The following is a 15882-nucleotide window of genomic DNA, read 5'->3' as shown; positions in this document are numbered from 1 at the left end:
CCTTCAGTTTGTGTTTCTCACCAATCGAAACCGAGGAAGCCTGCTCCACCACAGTGGCCTCCCATGTTGTCATGGAGCTTCAGGGCAAACCACGTGCTTTTCTGCGGTCACCTGCTGGCCCAACTTCCTGCTTGCAGCATTTGACAAATCTTAGTTCCTCAAAAATAAAATACTTAACTACTCTCAGTTGGAATCATTTCTTAAAATTGTGAAGGAAGGAACAGAACAGTAATACATAAATAAGTATTCTCTTTTTATAGGTCCATTTGCTATTCTAAGGTTTCTGGAGCGAAAACCATTTGAATTCTCTCTTCTTAGCTGTCTCTGTAGAAATGTTTTCTCAATAGGAAGTAAGAGAGATCATTATCAAAAAAAAAAAAAGGCTAGCCACCACCACCTTCTGCCTCTTTGCCTCTTCTTCCTAGTTTTGAAAAGGGCTAAACTAAAACAAAACAAAACAAAACAATGCAAAAATAGAAACTCTGAAAGTTTAGCTGCTGAAACACAGAAACTTTTTCATCATTTTTTTTTTCTGAAAAGAACATTCGTAGTGATTCCACTAAACTCTTCCGTTTGCAAAATATCTAAGTAAATGCAATTCTAGGCGTCAAACTCTAAATAATCACAGCATATTCGAAACCATGTTATCTCCAAAATAACACCAGATGCCTTTACCTGTCACATTGCTGCATTATAGAGATTTCTTTGATTATCTCCTGCAGGTCTGACTCCACAGGAACTTGCTTAATAGCAACAATCTGACCTGTCTCTTTATGAATAGCTTTGTACACGCTGCCATAGGACCTATAATTGGGGGAAGGAGAACATTTACAAAGTCAAAGCAAGCCAAGAGATAAAAAGTGGTAAAACACAAGCAACTCACCATTCTAGTTTATATCCCTACATGCCCAAGACATATATACTTAGCTACACTTGCAAAACTGAGATAGCTAAAGTACTTCAGGGAAAAACTGTCCTTAAGAGAACTTACCACAAAATGGCATCTTAGAAACTTCACATTTAAATTTTACTGAATGTATTAGTAGGAAATAACAGTGATAGAGTAGCTACCATGTCTGATGTCTGCTAGAAATTGCATCATCTGAGGTTCATCCTTACAAAAAAGGGGGTCATGAAGGGGTCATCATCCCTATTTTACAGGCAAATGTGAAAAGGCTCAGAGAGGTTACATGACTTGCCCAAGGTCACATAAGTGATAAATAAGTGGTCAGTCCAGGATATGAATCCAGGTCTGTCAGAATACAAAGCCTAGATTCTTTCCACATCTGTACTGGGGTACAAAAATGGGACTCTTGGTTTTCTTGCACTCATTCTAGTACCATGAGGTCTTTTAGTCCTTTCTCCTCTTACTTGCAATAATACTTAAAACATTAAGGAAACTAAAAATGTAAGCCTCTTAAATGCTAGTATCAGGTGAACAGAGCACATACAAATTCTTTTTGCCTTTTGCTCCATCTTCCCTTACGAGTTTATTATCAAGATAAATGAAAGGTTATGTAGCTATTCAATTTGGGGGCTAAAAGAACAGTAGATTTAGAATCTAAAGACCCAGGATTGGAGTCCTACCACCACTAGGTATCAGCTCTCATTTACAGACATATTATTAACCTTGTGCCTCAATTTTCTCATCTATAAAATGACAATACTACTACAAGACAATTGAGATGGTTAAATGAGATATCATCACCATCTTGCATAGATTACATTTTTACTGAAATTCTGGATGGCTGTCAGTGAAATAATGAGTAAATTGTCTTTCATATTTCCCAAACACACCTGTTTCTTCATACTGTCTTAGTGAAAAAAAAGATCATAACAGTGCCACCTAATACATCAAAGTAGCTGAGTGCTCTAGCTAACAAAATGATGCTCAAGGATTGTTTCAATGTGAAAGTCACAGAAAACTTTTTTTAAAAATCTATGTAGAGCACACACAAAAAATTTCCATTCCATCAGAATCCCTTATATCGGCCAAGCTAGTATAATGATACTTAAATGTTGCCTAAAACATTTTTTTTTTTGCCAGGGAAAGGCAACTGCTGACCATGTGTGGAAGATCCAACCACTGACCCTTCTTCCTTGATACGATAACGCCCTGACTTGTGAGGGTGGCAAATGCTTGATCCCTGGGGCTAAAGCAAGGTGGTACAAGCCAGTTGCAGGATTTCTATCCCCTTCGGCCAGTGACTGAACTAGTAGTAAGCATATGACCTAGTTCCAGCCAATGAAATTTAAGGGGAATTCTTCTGAAGGGTCTCTAGGAAAAACTTTCCTCCCTGGTAAGAGAGAAGCAAACAAGGTGGCCCATTTTCACCTGCCACTTCCTTTCCTGCTTTGGTTACTGTCACGTGAGGCACGACGCTTGAAACTAACATGGCCATCTTGAGACTATGAGAATTACACAAATGCTAAACCATTATCAAGCCAGTTAGCCATTCTGGAATCTTTCACCCCCAGATTTTTTGCTACTTAGTTATCAAATGCTCTTATTGGTTAGCCACTGTTAGTTGGGTATTCTGTAACTTCATCCAAAGTTATTCTTGATACCCTAGGCCCCATACATGTGAAAAGGTCTTTATTTCACCCTCATTCTGGAACGAGTTTTTCTGGATATAGAATTCTTTGACAATAGCTTTCCCTCAGCTCGTTTACTGTAGTTTTTCATCTTCTATTGCTGTAAAGAAGTCAGTTGTCATCAGGTTATCATTTTTCATGGGTAATCTCTCTTTCTGTAGCTTTTCAGATTTCTCTTTATCCTTAACATTCTGTAATTTTACTATAACTAGAAGTTGATTTATTTGGCACTCCATAAGCTTCTTCAATCTGAAGCTTTATTCAAGTCTGGAAAATTCTTAGTATTATCTCTTTATTTCCTCTCTATTACTTCTAATCTCCTTCTAGAGCTCCTATTGGACCTATATTGGACCTCCTCAATCCATGCTGTCTTCCTAGTTTCCAACATTATATTTTTGTCCTGCGTTTTGTGATCAGTCTCACTTCTAGCTTTCAATTCACAAATTCTCTCTTCAGCTTGTCTAGTTGACTGTTTATCCAATTTATTGGGCTCTAGAACTTTAATTATTGTAGTTTTCATGGTCAAGATTCCCAGCTTTTTCTTTTTCATGGGGTTGTTCAGGTTAATAATTTCGTGTTCTCCTTTTAAGGATGTTATTCCCTCCTTTTACCTTTTTGAAAATCGTAAACAAACGTTAAATCCTGTTTCAGATGGCTCCATTATTTCTATTTCCTCGGGTGGGAGTTCCCCCACTTGTTAGGTCTGTTGATTATCTCACGGCACTGGATTTCCTTGTATGGGTTTCCTTTTATTTTGAATGATTCTTCTCTACACAGTGCTCACTGTCATGAGTGTTTCATGATGTCAGGATGGTTTCATGGTTCCCCTAGCTCAGTCATCTAGGCTGTACAATTTAAACCAGGTCTTGCACTAGGATTTAGGGGTTTTGCCCCTCAAGACACCATACCTGAATACAGTCCAGGCCCAGTTCCTATAGTCAGACCAGTCCCTCTGCTTTTTCCCCAGGCCACAGGAAAATGATACCACAACTTCATACAGGAAGCCCATGTACACTCTCCTGACAAGGACAAGGCATGCTTTACTCTCCTCTTACGATGACAGCTATCTTTTCTACCCCTGGTCTATAGCTGGCTATGTATCCTTATATTTTAAAAAAATTTTTTCATTTATTATTCTTATATATTTGAAATGGAGAGGTTCCTACGTGCACTTACTCAGCAGTCTTGACCAGCACACCCTCCACGCCTCACTATGCTATCTGGACAGCCAAGAAAACTCCAAGAGCTCATAGGAACAATTAAGATTCATGATCCCACAGATCACACTTACAGTACAGAGGATTTAGAAGGCTTTAGCAGTCATGCTCCCTTATAGGCAAGTCCCTTAAGACCTAATTCCCTACAACAAAAACTACAGTGATTCAATGAATTTTAACTGGCAGAGAACAAAGATGGTGGGGATGGAAGTGCTTCCCGCAAGCTATGCAAGGCAAGGGTCAATACAGAAACATAGAAATTATACAGTATTTGAGGCCAAATTAACCAGGCATAAGTCTTAATACCACTCACTAGCTATGAAACCATGGGCAAGATGTTTTTGTTATTATCCTATGATTAAAAACTTAAATGAGTCAATGTGTAAAACTTTAAGTATAAGAGGAAAAAAAAAGGCACTAGGCTCTAATTCAAAACACTTTCCAAGTGCTGTCCATCCATCCTGGTCTGGAGCTTTGGCTCTGCTCTGCCACAGATCCACATGATTTCCTCAAAATGCAGAATAGCTGCAGCCTTGGGAATCCGATACAACCTTTTAGCCAGAGCTCATTTCACAAGGCCCATGTCAGTGAGAGTTCACAATCCATTCATTTTCCAGAACTATTTAGGGATGGCATGGCCATTTGTGTTTAGGAAGGAAGCACAGTTTGGGTTTTCCTTTGGGATTTTGCTCATTAAATGAAGCTTGTTCAGGCTCATTCAGTCGGGATGACAGAAATCCAAGCACTTGTGGTATCATTTAAAAAGACAATATGAGGACAACATGGGAAGATCTGAAGTTTTAATTGTTTTCTCTCTGGTGATGTCTTTACAGGGAAATTTCCAAGGTCCTTAATGAAGACATCCATAGATCTAAAACATAATTTAAAATAATCATAATTAGCTTAGTTTCTCCTTATTTTACATTTCTGATCACTCTCTGTCTACAGTATTCTTTTGACATTCCTCAAAACCAAACAACCCAAACAGAGCTCCCTTCAAAAACACCTAAATATGCTTTAAGACTTATGACTTAACTTTCATTTGTCATGATAAGGTCTGAAAAAATGCTTCAATTGATATATTTAAAAATAAAATAATAATAGTTGCCATTTAACGAGGTCTTATTAGGTGACAAGCACTGCACTAAGTACTTTAGTCCCATCTCACGAAACGCTCAACACGACCCTATGACGGAGATGCAAATATCCCCACTTTATAGTTGAGGTTTGCGAAGCTTCAAAATATTCAGCAATTTGCTCGAGCTCACTTGTTTATTATGACTAATAAACAGTAGAGCAAGTTTTAACCCAGATATGTCTGACTTCAGAGTCTATGTTCTTACAACTGTAATATACTTTCATTAAAAATGAAAGAAACAGGTTAGTTACATACATAGTCAACTATGCCTACCACTCTTGATCTTAGTCTAAGTATACCCTGTGAGCATGGTTAGATTAAGGGCCTTTGACTCACTGCCTTGAGGAAATACCAAGGATATCAAGTTAGAGCTGAAAATGGCAAGCAAGAGACATAGAAGGACTGGGTTTTTCCCCCCCACCGCCGCATACCTTTAACAATGCCAAGTCAACTTGTGGTTTCAGATTCATCGTGTACTTGTCTTTTAGCAGCACAGGTGGTGTCATCTTTTACGTCCCTTCTCTGCTTGATTTCTTGCTTGATTCCAAAGAGTATTTTTCCAAGTTACAAAAAGATGATGACTAATGTTTTTCACAAGGAGGTAATCCATGAAAACCTATTCCATGTAATCCAGGATTGGGTTTAACATTGCACATCTATATTAGGCATAAATAACACTAAACTCCAAAATAATCTAATGACATAAAAAAGCTGATTTTAAAGAACAGACATTAATTTGACATTTTTATAAGTTAACATTTCAGGTCTTCTCTTGAACCAGAAGTACTCCCAAGAGATTTTACAAAATTACACAAACACACACCCACATGTTTATTTGCTTATATATGCATAAACTACCTCTGAAGAACACATAAAAAACTGCTATACTGGTTGCTTCTGGGTGGCTGAGAGATAGAGACAGGAGGCAAATTTTTTTCATTGTAACACTTTTACACTTTTAAAATTCTGGATCATGTGACTTGATTACCTATTCAAAAATGAACAACAAAAACTTAAGAAAGGGTGTCTCTAATATTTTAATGTCTTGGTCCTTAAGAAAAAGAAATAAACATACAAAGATTAAGAGTATCAATATATGTAAAAGTATAAAAACTTATGATATAACGTTTATTGTATCAGGAAAGCCAATGACGGCCACTATCTACTACCAAATATCATTTCACCAGTATTTTATAAACTCATTCACAATCTGTGTTTCAAGAAGTCCTCTGGTTCCCAATCTGTAATTCTGGATCTCTTAGGAAAGATGTAAAGGTAGTGACAGTCCTTGACTTATTTACTGTATTTCCCAAAGCTGCATTAACTATTGATAAAATGCTGAATTCCTTTTTTTTTTTCGCTGCTCTGTGTGGCATGCAGGATCTTAGTTCCCTGACCAGGGGTGGAACTCGTGCCCCCTGCAGTGGAAGTGTGGAGCCTTAACCACTGGACCGCCAGGGAAGTCCCTCCAGTGTTTTTTTCACGAAACAAGTTATTGCATATCTCTCAGAAGCTATGAACAGAAAATTAAAATATGTCTGATTAATAAAAAAATTTTAAATGAAGTAAAAACTAATTAGTGTTATCTGTTAAATAGATAAAATCATGCAAACCACAGATTTTACAAGAGAGAAAACAATAGATGTCCATGGTGTTGAAAAGATCAGGAATCACTAAATCTGTCTATAGAACTAATTGGGGGAAGAGGGAAAGGGCATTTCAAGTATTAAATTTACCTCCTACACTACCCAGAGCAGTGGTGATATGCAACATTCCCCTTCCTTTTCCTTAGTTTTCCAAATTATTGCCACAAGAAAGGTTCACATCCTTCTGGTGCTGGGGCAGGAAAAAGACTGGGACCTACTGAGTCCACCTACATTTTCTGTGTACTCACCCTTCTCCAAGTTTCTCTAAGACATCAAACACTTCTTCTGGTTGTTTAGTTAAACTATCTTCATCTAACTTTTTCAGCTGCCTGTGGACGAAGAAATTTAAACATAAAATACATTTTATTTGCTAGCAACTAGAATACAAAATGCATTATTTATTTTACAATTAGCATCTTAGGGATTTCTTTACAAAGTCTTCACTGGTAAATGACCATAAAGGCAAGCTAAGAGAACTTCAAGGGAAGCTGAAGGGCTGGTCTATGGACATGTTACACATGTCCTTGGTCACCCTGATCAGCAGAATCAGGACCAGACGGTGAAGAGCTACCAAGAGGCTGACTTCAGTTCCACAGGAGTAAGAATTTTCTAACAATAAAAGTTGTTACTAAATGGTTTAGACTGCCTTAAGAAGTCCCTAGATTCCCATCACTGGAGCATCTAAACAGAAAATGAGTCCTCGTGTGGCTGAAATGTTATAGAGTGGATTTAAGCATTAGCTATAACCTTCAGAATCCATTTAAATCTTGAGATTCCATGAATTAAGATGGCATAACTCTCTGTTCAGAAAAGATGTTTAATGCAAGCTTAGCTATGAACTGAAACATGGTCTTAGACTAGAGGCCAAGGAAGACATAGAAGAGTCTTGCCCTCCATTAGCAAGACTTTGGCACTTCTGTCAAAACACGTGGATTCTGTAGGTATCACAGAAACAGCAAGTGGAGAGTATACACTCAGACGTGACCAAAAGTAAAAACTAACCAGGCAGCTGGGAGTTTCAAATAGTCTCACCAAGACTCTCTGATGGGCAGTTGTATACCTGACTATCTCCTGAAATCAAAGATAGGTGCTGCTCACAACTTCCAGATAATTGGGATTTTTCTGACTATGACAAACATGGGAGGTTATAAATTAAGAGTAGGGTTTTTAAAAAAAAAAACTCTGAGACCTCTGAAAATTATTAACAGGCTTAAAGGAGGAGTTTGCTAAGGACTATTTGCGTGCGTGGGTTCTACACAATGGTTTCCTGAAATTACAAAGGACAACAAAGAAAGGAGAGCTCAGGAAATGGTGAAATATGGAAGTAGTCCACTGAAAATTTCTTTGAAAAGAAAAATGTTTAAACTAGCTGGACAATACCAATTTTTACAAGAAAAGACTTGAACAAAAAAAATACACATACACATAAATGTGTACCTTCCTAGATAAAGTGGCAAAACCATGAAAGAAGCCAAAAAAGAGACAAAAGAAAAAAAAAAAACCCACACACCTCAACACATCAAGTGTATCCACCAATAAACGCTGATCTCAAAAAGACAATCTTAACAGGATTTTATCAATGTCAAAGACTAGAGAAATGGAGAACTGCTCCAAGTCAGTAACTTCCATAACTTGAAAATTAACAAACACGACCACACCGACCTTTGAAAATCAAAAGGTTCTAAGAATTAAATTCCAATGACATCACAAAAACTCCCAGTTTCAAAACAAGAAGGACTGAAGTGAAATTCCTCTTCAATGTCAGAAGTGAAATTTCTATGAACTCAGAAATTAGAATGAACATCTCATAACCCGGGGGAGGGGGGGTGAAGCATTGAATTTATAACTGTTTAAACAATGGACAATACCTCATTTCTCAAGTATAATTACAGTTTTATAAACAGTTCATATAAAGGAAGATCAAATGTGTTCCTTTGAAGTGGTGACTTCGTGGTTTACAAAAAGCAAAACTCACTATTTCAACTATTACTGAGAACACAGCATAACAAAGGAAACGGCCACTGCCATGAGAGACAGCTGCAGGCCTCTGATAATACTGTGACAGACAAACTTTATATGAGTGCTCAGATACTTCTTTAAAACAATCTAAGTGGCGTTTTTGTTTGGTTTTGGTCCGGTCTTAAGGGATCTTTTTATCTCTGGTGCCTGAACCCAGAGGTGGTCAATAAGAACATTTGTTAAATGGATTAATGAATGCAATGATGAGAATCATAAACCTTTCTCAGCAATCCTTGTGAGGTTTCAAAACTAAAAAGAATTTCACCCTGAAAAAGTATTACTGTGTTATCGACAAATAAGATTTCTATGGAAAATCTTTTGATAAGGGACTCAATGCTATTTTTTACATGAGTCTTCATGGAAGAAGCACTATAACCAAACAGCCCAACTCTGATGATTCAGCCCTCTCAGCTGTACTTCCCCAGGTCCTAGGTAGTTTCACTGCTTGCTCATAACTTAACAGGCCTGGCCAGCACAGCCTCCACGGATCCAACACAGGGGGATGCTCCGCTCCTAAGTCAGGTGGCCACGTGGACGGCCAGCATCCCAGAAATGTACTCTACACATTCCACCACACTATTTGTATCTAATGGCAACTCACTTTTTAAAATCATAAACTCCTACATAAACCGTCAACTTTAATCTATCATCATTCACTTAGTCACACACAAATGTCAAACTCAAGGACACAAAGAACACTTCCTGCATTGGGACTGCTTTCCCTTGTTGGAAACACATGCCATCTGAATCTCTGAAAAGACACCTGTATCTTTCCAAACACAAATAAGGGTGTTTATGAAGTAGTTACTCACCGGTTTGGCTAATTCCCAAATTTCTTTCTCCCACCTTAGAACTCTTGTAAGGTCCATTTTATTTATATATACCTATCCCTCTTTCCACACAGAAGTTGTTGTGGGTTACAACAAATATATAAGATAAATGGATGAAATTTTTTAATGAAAATAAAATTAATGTGTTTCCCTGTCCCAACCCCCTCAAATTCATGTTAAAGTCCTAACCCCCAGTACCTCAGAATGTGACTGTATTTAGAGATAGGGCCTTTAAAGAGGTAATTAAGGTAAAAATGAGGTCAATTGGTGGGCCCTAATCCAACATGACTGGTGTCCTCATAAGATAAGGACACAGACAGTTACAGAGGGAAGACCATGTGAAGAGAGGCCTCAACAGAAAACAACCCTGCTGATGGCTTGATCTCAGACTTCTAGCCTCCAGAACTGTGAGGAAATAAATTTCTGTTAAGTCACCCAGTCTGTGAACCTGACACAGCAGGCCTAACAAACTGATACAAATGATAATAAAGTTAACTGGCTGCAAGTCCCGGCAATTCACCAGCTATGGTGAGCAGGAAAGCACCAGTCATTTAAGTATTCAGCCCTCCTGGACAATTTTTTTTGAAATACTGACCAGCAAGAGTTTACTAATACTCCACTTATTTAATCTCAGTGATCTTGAAGATGGTTGAGAATCACACTGTAAGGTTAGAAAAGCTTGGAGCAACCTTATAGGTGTTACAGAGTACTTGCCCTCTTCATGAGAGGAGTTGTACTCCTGTATGTTGATTAAAAATTATACATAATTTGAAAAAGAAAAAAAAAAAAGAATTCACCCCTGCAATGCTTTTCTCTTGCACATTCAATAAAAATTTTTAAATCCAAAAGGCCCAGGAAATGAGTGTGTCAAAACCAAAAAGGTTTACTCTTTTGCCCAAGATTATACAGCACAAGGCAAAAGCAGAAACAAAACGCAGATTCCTAATTCTCTTTTCAATTAAACCAGGGCCTCAGGGAGAGAACGAACACGTTTCAGAAGGACTTATAACCAATGTCCATTTATAATTGGATCTATGGTGCTATATATCTGCTAACATACACAAGGCCCTGTGAAACAGGGATACTTCCAGAAAGGCATCAGACTGAGGCAGCCAAGAGCATGGACTCTGGACCAGACTGCTTGGATTAAAATCCCAGCTCTGGGGCTTCCCTGGTGGCGCAGTGGTTAAGAATCAACCTGCCAATGCAGGGGACACGGGTTCGAGCCCTGGTCCAGGAAGATCCCACATGCCGCGGAGCAACTAAGCCCGTGCGCCACAACTACTGAGCCTGCGCTCTAGAGCCTGCGTGCCACAACTACTGAAGCCCGCGTGCCACAACTACTGAAGCCCGTGCGCCTAGAGCCCATGCTCCACAACAAGAGAAGCTACCGCATCGAGAAGCCCACACACCGCAACAAAGACCCAACTCAGCCAAAAATTAATTAATTAATTAATTTTAAAAGAAATCTCAGTTCTGTCACTTAGTAACTGTGGGACTTTTGGCTGATCACTAACCTCTCTGGGCCTCAGTTTCCTCACCTGTAAAATAGAGATACAGGTGATGGGATTGATGTGAGGGTCAAACGAGTCAACGATAAGTTGAACCATATGAAACTTCTATTTTTATAGATCAAAAATGGTCAAATATCAGCAAATTCATATGGTTCAACAAGAGACATGGAAAGCACTGAGAATAGTGTCTGGCGCCCAGTAAGTGCTAGATGAGTGCAATAATGATTTTATTTCAGACTCAGCACACTACAGTAGGGTGAGCTGAGTCCATCCCAACCAGCTATTTGCCTTCTGCAGTGTTTGTGCCCTTCAAACAAAGCCAAGGGCGCAGCCCAGGCTGTCGATCCCTTCCCTTCACCTCTCCACTGCCCCGAATTCCCACACACTGAACACTTCCTACTTTAGAGTTCATTCTGCTGCAGGAAGTCAGAGGTCTCTGTGAAACTGAAGCGAACTGCACTGGCACCTCAGTCTCTACTCTCGATTTTTCTCCAGATGTGGCAGAGTGAGAGAAGACCCTGGTGTCCACAGAGCAAATCACTGATACAACTGCAACCAACTCAGGGGATTAGACTTTTCAGGATCAGCCGCCCCCCCAGATCTTGACTTAAAACAATTTCCAGGGAGCAAGAGGATTTGGAGCTGATATAAAACAATACAGACCTGAAAAGGGCACAGTCTGGCCACGTCCAGTGACCCAGGCCTAGAGCAAAGAAGTCAACATACAGGACTGTGTCTCAACTCTTCTGGGCCTCAATTTGCCCGTCCTGAAAATGGTCTCTTATTTCCCTCTCTACCTCCCAGTGCTGGATATGAGGAAAATTTGGAGGACCCTGGATATCAGGGATGAAAGGTGCCATCATCTAGAGTGGGGACACTACCAAAATCATCTTCTTACATGCTCTCCTCCACGAAGCCTCCCTTGCCAGACCGTCCACCTGCCTTGGCACATCTTCAGCCCCAGGCGCAAAGCTTTTCCCCTCAGCAGATCCTCTCCACTGCACCCCTCGGGTGGGACTCCCTCCCTTAGAAAGTCTGCCCAGCTCTCCTCTCTGCTAGTTCCCGACCCATCCCTTAGCCAGACCCCTCGTAGGTTCTCAACTGGCTTCAGCATGCTCCCTACCTCAGTGAGTCCCTTCTAGGACAGTCCTCACCCAGTGGCCCCCGCCCTCAGCAGGTGCTCTCCCTAACTTGTCCCCACGTTCCTCAGCAGCTGCTCCCCCCACCTGTCCCCCACTTCCGCCAGTATGTCCCCCTCAGCAAGCGATCTCTCTAACCAGCCCCACGTTTATCCCCCTCGGCCGGACCCCCACCAGCCAGAGGTCCCTGATTCAGCAGGTGCCCCATCAGCCGGACCACCCCGCAGGTCCGTCCCCTCCGGGGTCTCGCACGCCAGTGTCTCCCCTCCGCCAGTTCCCGCCTTTCCCTCTCCCCCCACCCCCTTCCTCTTGGCCAGCAGCCCCTCACCGGCGCGGCGGGTTCCTGAGCTGCACCGTCTCCATGGCGCTGCCGGCAGCCGCCCAGACCCGCTCACTGATCCATCCTCCCCCGGGACCTCCTGGATCCCGCCCCGCAGACCCTCCCACACTTCCGCTTTCCGCCCCTACCGGAAGCGGCGCGCGGGGCGGGAGCGGGGCGGGGCCGCGAGGTCCGGGCCTGGACCACGTGGTGTGGACCCGAGTCACGTGGAGCGCCGAGGCGCGGACCCGGAACTGCGGAGCACTGGAGCTTCCTCCCGGGGGAGGCCTCTTCAATCAAGCTCGGGACGGCGTCCTTCTCTCTTGCGACATTGTTCGCCCAAGACACTCGGTGTCGAAACCAAGAACCCATCTGTGCCTCGGACCCGGCCCCTCATTTCTCAGACGGAGATACTGAGGCTTCTTGCGAAGCACCGGCTTGATAAGAACTGTGGATTCTTAACAAGCCAAATTCTACGCGGGAGGTATTTGTGGTTTCCTACCGTTCCTTTCTGGTTGAATTCTTGTTCCAGGTGGAGGCTGGAACGTGCATGACCTCTCATTGGATGTCACATAGCATCAGCCTGCAAATTGCCGCATCCTTTTAAGAGCCTTACCTTTCAGTCAGTTTGAGGACATAAAAATAGCTAATGTTTATTAAGCTCTTACCATGTACTTGCTTTCATATATTATCTCATTTAATCCTTATATCAAGCCTGTAACGTTATCTCCAATCTTATCTATTAATTATTTGACACTGCTTATCACGTTTGCGGTACTCTACTACTATTAACTCATTTAATATTCTCAAACACTGTAAGTTAGGTAATATTATTCTCGTAAGGCCAGAGAGGTGAAGCTCCCATAGCTAAAAGTATAGGTTTGGGGATTTAAATCCAGATGGATCTGATTCCAGAGCCTGCACCACCAAACTGGACAACCACTTGGACCCTCTGGTTGGGCATGAGAGACAGAGCTTCCTCTCCACTCAGAGATCCAGTTACAGCTGTGGAAGTTCATAAATCCTCAGTTGCCACCACCATCAGCAAGTGTTTAAGAAAAGTGGAAGATTCCACCTAACTTACTCACAGAGAAAGTTACCCAGAGCAGCCTCTCACTGGTTTTAATTGTCCTGCTTTTCTCAAAGATAGGCCATCTACAAAACCTAACACCTGATCAACCACCTTTCAGGGTCACCCAGGTAGGGGACCCCATATGTTAAAAGCGGAGTAATGGAGCCATTCTCCTGACAGGAGGAAAACATTTACTGAGAATCTACTATGTGCCAGGCACAATTCTAAGCTACCACTTAAGCCTCAAAAAACCCTATGAAGTAAGAATTATACCCATAATTCCTCTGCTCCATTGTGTCAGTCAGCGGCAGTCAGAATTTGGAAGAATCCCTGTCCAAAATGGCTCACTCACATGGCTGACAAATTGGTGTTAGTGTTGGCTGGAAGCCGACTTGGTGATCAGGGATGGGGGGTCCAACTCCATTTTTCTTGAGCCTCCTCACAGAATAAAGGCTGGCTTCTAAAGTATATTTGTGGAAAGAGCCAGGAGGAAGCTGTAATGCCTTTCAATGGCATAGCTTTGGAAGGTACATAATGTCATTTCCCCTGTTGAAGGGGCCCCCAAAGACCCACCCAGTTTCAAGGAGAGTGGACATATGATCCCATCTCTTGATAGGGGAGTGGCAAGGTTTTGGAGGAGCATGGAGAACTGGAAATACTGTTTCAGCCATTTGGGGAAAATACAACTTGCCCCAGGTGTACTGTCTGGTATACCGCTTAGAATACATTCAGCCTCAAGCAACTGAAAAAGAAAGAACCATCTAAATGGTGGTTTAAGGCACAGTGGCATTTGTTGGGCTGCACCCCACAGGCCTACAAGGCCTGTGCTTGCCCAGCTTCAAGACCGAAGAAAGAACCTGGGATCAGCAACACAGACATCAATGGTTTGATGGATGGGGGAGCTTACATGCCTGAAGCAAGGTCCTGGAGTGACACCCCACCCGTGTGCAGTTCACGGCAGGCAGGACACAGTGGCAGTCTTTGCTGGGGGGTGGGGGGGGGAATTACCAGTTATAGGGGAATTGATGTCAGGTGGGCTCATTAGTTACTGGGGAAACCAGCAGAGGGGCATGCCCCTCACCACCCCTTTGATAAGCCGTGATTAGCTGGGGCCTAGGACAAGTACGGAGGAACTTGTGAGTCATGTGAGTAGGATATAGGTGCAGCAGGCCCTGGTCCGCCAGGGGATGTACAGAGAGCAAGAGAACAGCCATCTTGTGGCCTGACCTTACAGCATATCTTGTTTATAACTAAGAAGTCCAGAAGTCAGCAGTTCTAGGGCTGATTCAGGGGCACAAGCACATCGATTTCATCTTTCCTCTCTGGCCTGATTCAGCATGTTGGCTTTTCATACTTGGGCTTATTGACTCACAATTGCAAAATGGCTGCCACACCTCCAGGTACCATGTCCTTAACCCAACAGAAAAAGAGCAAAAAAGGCTGTTTTGACGTCCTGTGTCTCTATCTTATCAGGGAAGGAAAAATTTCCCATAAGCACCCAGCACACATCCTCCTATCTCCTCGGCTAGATCAGGGTCACATGCTTACCCCTTGCCCAATCACTGGCAAAAGAATGAGATTATTGTGATTGGTTTACAGAAATCTTGATCCATTTTCTGGGCCAGGAGAATCTCAGGCAAAATTCAGACTGGAAGGGGATTCGGATGGAACAGCCACCCTACCCTCAGAATGTTTAAGGTCTGGTTGGGTTATGAGTTTACACAAATAATTACAGTTGACCCTGAATAACATGGGTTTGAGCTGCATGGGTCCATGTGGATTTTTTAAAATATATATGTACCACAGGGCTTCCTTGGTGGCGCAGTGGTTAAGAATCCACCTCCCAACGCAGGGGACATGGGTTCAAGCCCTGGTCTGGGAAGATCCCACATGCCACGGAGCAACTAAGCCCGTGCACCACAACTACTGAGCCTGTGCTCTAGAGCCCGCGAGCCACAACTACTGAAGCCTGTGAGCCACAACTACTGAAGCCCACGCACCTAGAGCCCATGCTCCACAACAAGAGAAGCCACCACAAAGAGAAGCCCGCGCACCACAACGAAGAGCAGCCCCCACTCGCCACAACTAGAGAAAGCCTGTGTGCAGCAATGGAGACCCAATGCAGCCAAATATATATATATATACATACTCCAGTATTACACAACACAAGGTTGGTTGAATCCAAGGCTGCAGAACCTTGGACAAGGAGGGCCAAGTGAAGTTACACACGGATTTTCAATTGTGCAGGAGTTGGTTGTCCCTAACTCCTTCCTTGTTCAGGGGTCAATTGTATAACTAAATACCTGATGCTAGAGACCAGGTTTTTGTCAACAAACCTTTATAAGTGCATGTTGGGTGCCAGATCCTATTAGGTCTGGGGAGAGAAAAATAAA

At 42.1% G+C, this 15882-nt stretch overlaps 1 protein-coding gene across 5 annotated transcripts in view; it reads right to left on the bottom strand.

The window, feature by feature from the left end:
- STK4 (serine/threonine kinase 4) overlaps window positions 1-12549 on the bottom strand; it is an 89971-nt gene extending 77422 nt beyond the window's left edge. For 2 of the 5 annotated variants that reach the window (XM_089896949.1, XM_089896948.1), the window contains exons 1-3: window positions 12427-12549; window positions 6845-6925; window positions 676-804 (exon numbers count right to left, since the gene is read on the bottom strand). In XM_089896949.1, the coding sequence (XP_089753075.1) occupies window positions 676-804; window positions 6845-6925; window positions 12427-12461 (245 nt within the window). In that variant the 5' untranslated portion in view covers window positions 12462-12549. Of the gene's footprint in view, window positions 1-675; window positions 805-3503; window positions 4684-5381; window positions 5567-6844; window positions 6926-12426 lie in introns of those variants that run through there. The other 3 variants (XM_022592315.3, XM_022592314.2, XM_089896947.1) reach the window with 3 other exon arrangements.
- Between the last annotated feature and the right edge of the window lie 3333 nt (window positions 12550-15882).

This window comes from Delphinapterus leucas, chromosome 15, assembly GCF_059928025.1.
Source record: "Delphinapterus leucas isolate spDelLeu-1000000601 "Yukka" chromosome 15, BTC_Dleu_Yukka2, whole genome shotgun sequence".
Classification (NCBI taxonomy): Eukaryota; Metazoa; Chordata; class Mammalia; order Artiodactyla; family Monodontidae; genus Delphinapterus; species Delphinapterus leucas.
Note: the sequence above shows the minus strand (reverse complement) of the source record. Positions and strands in the feature narration are given on the sequence as shown.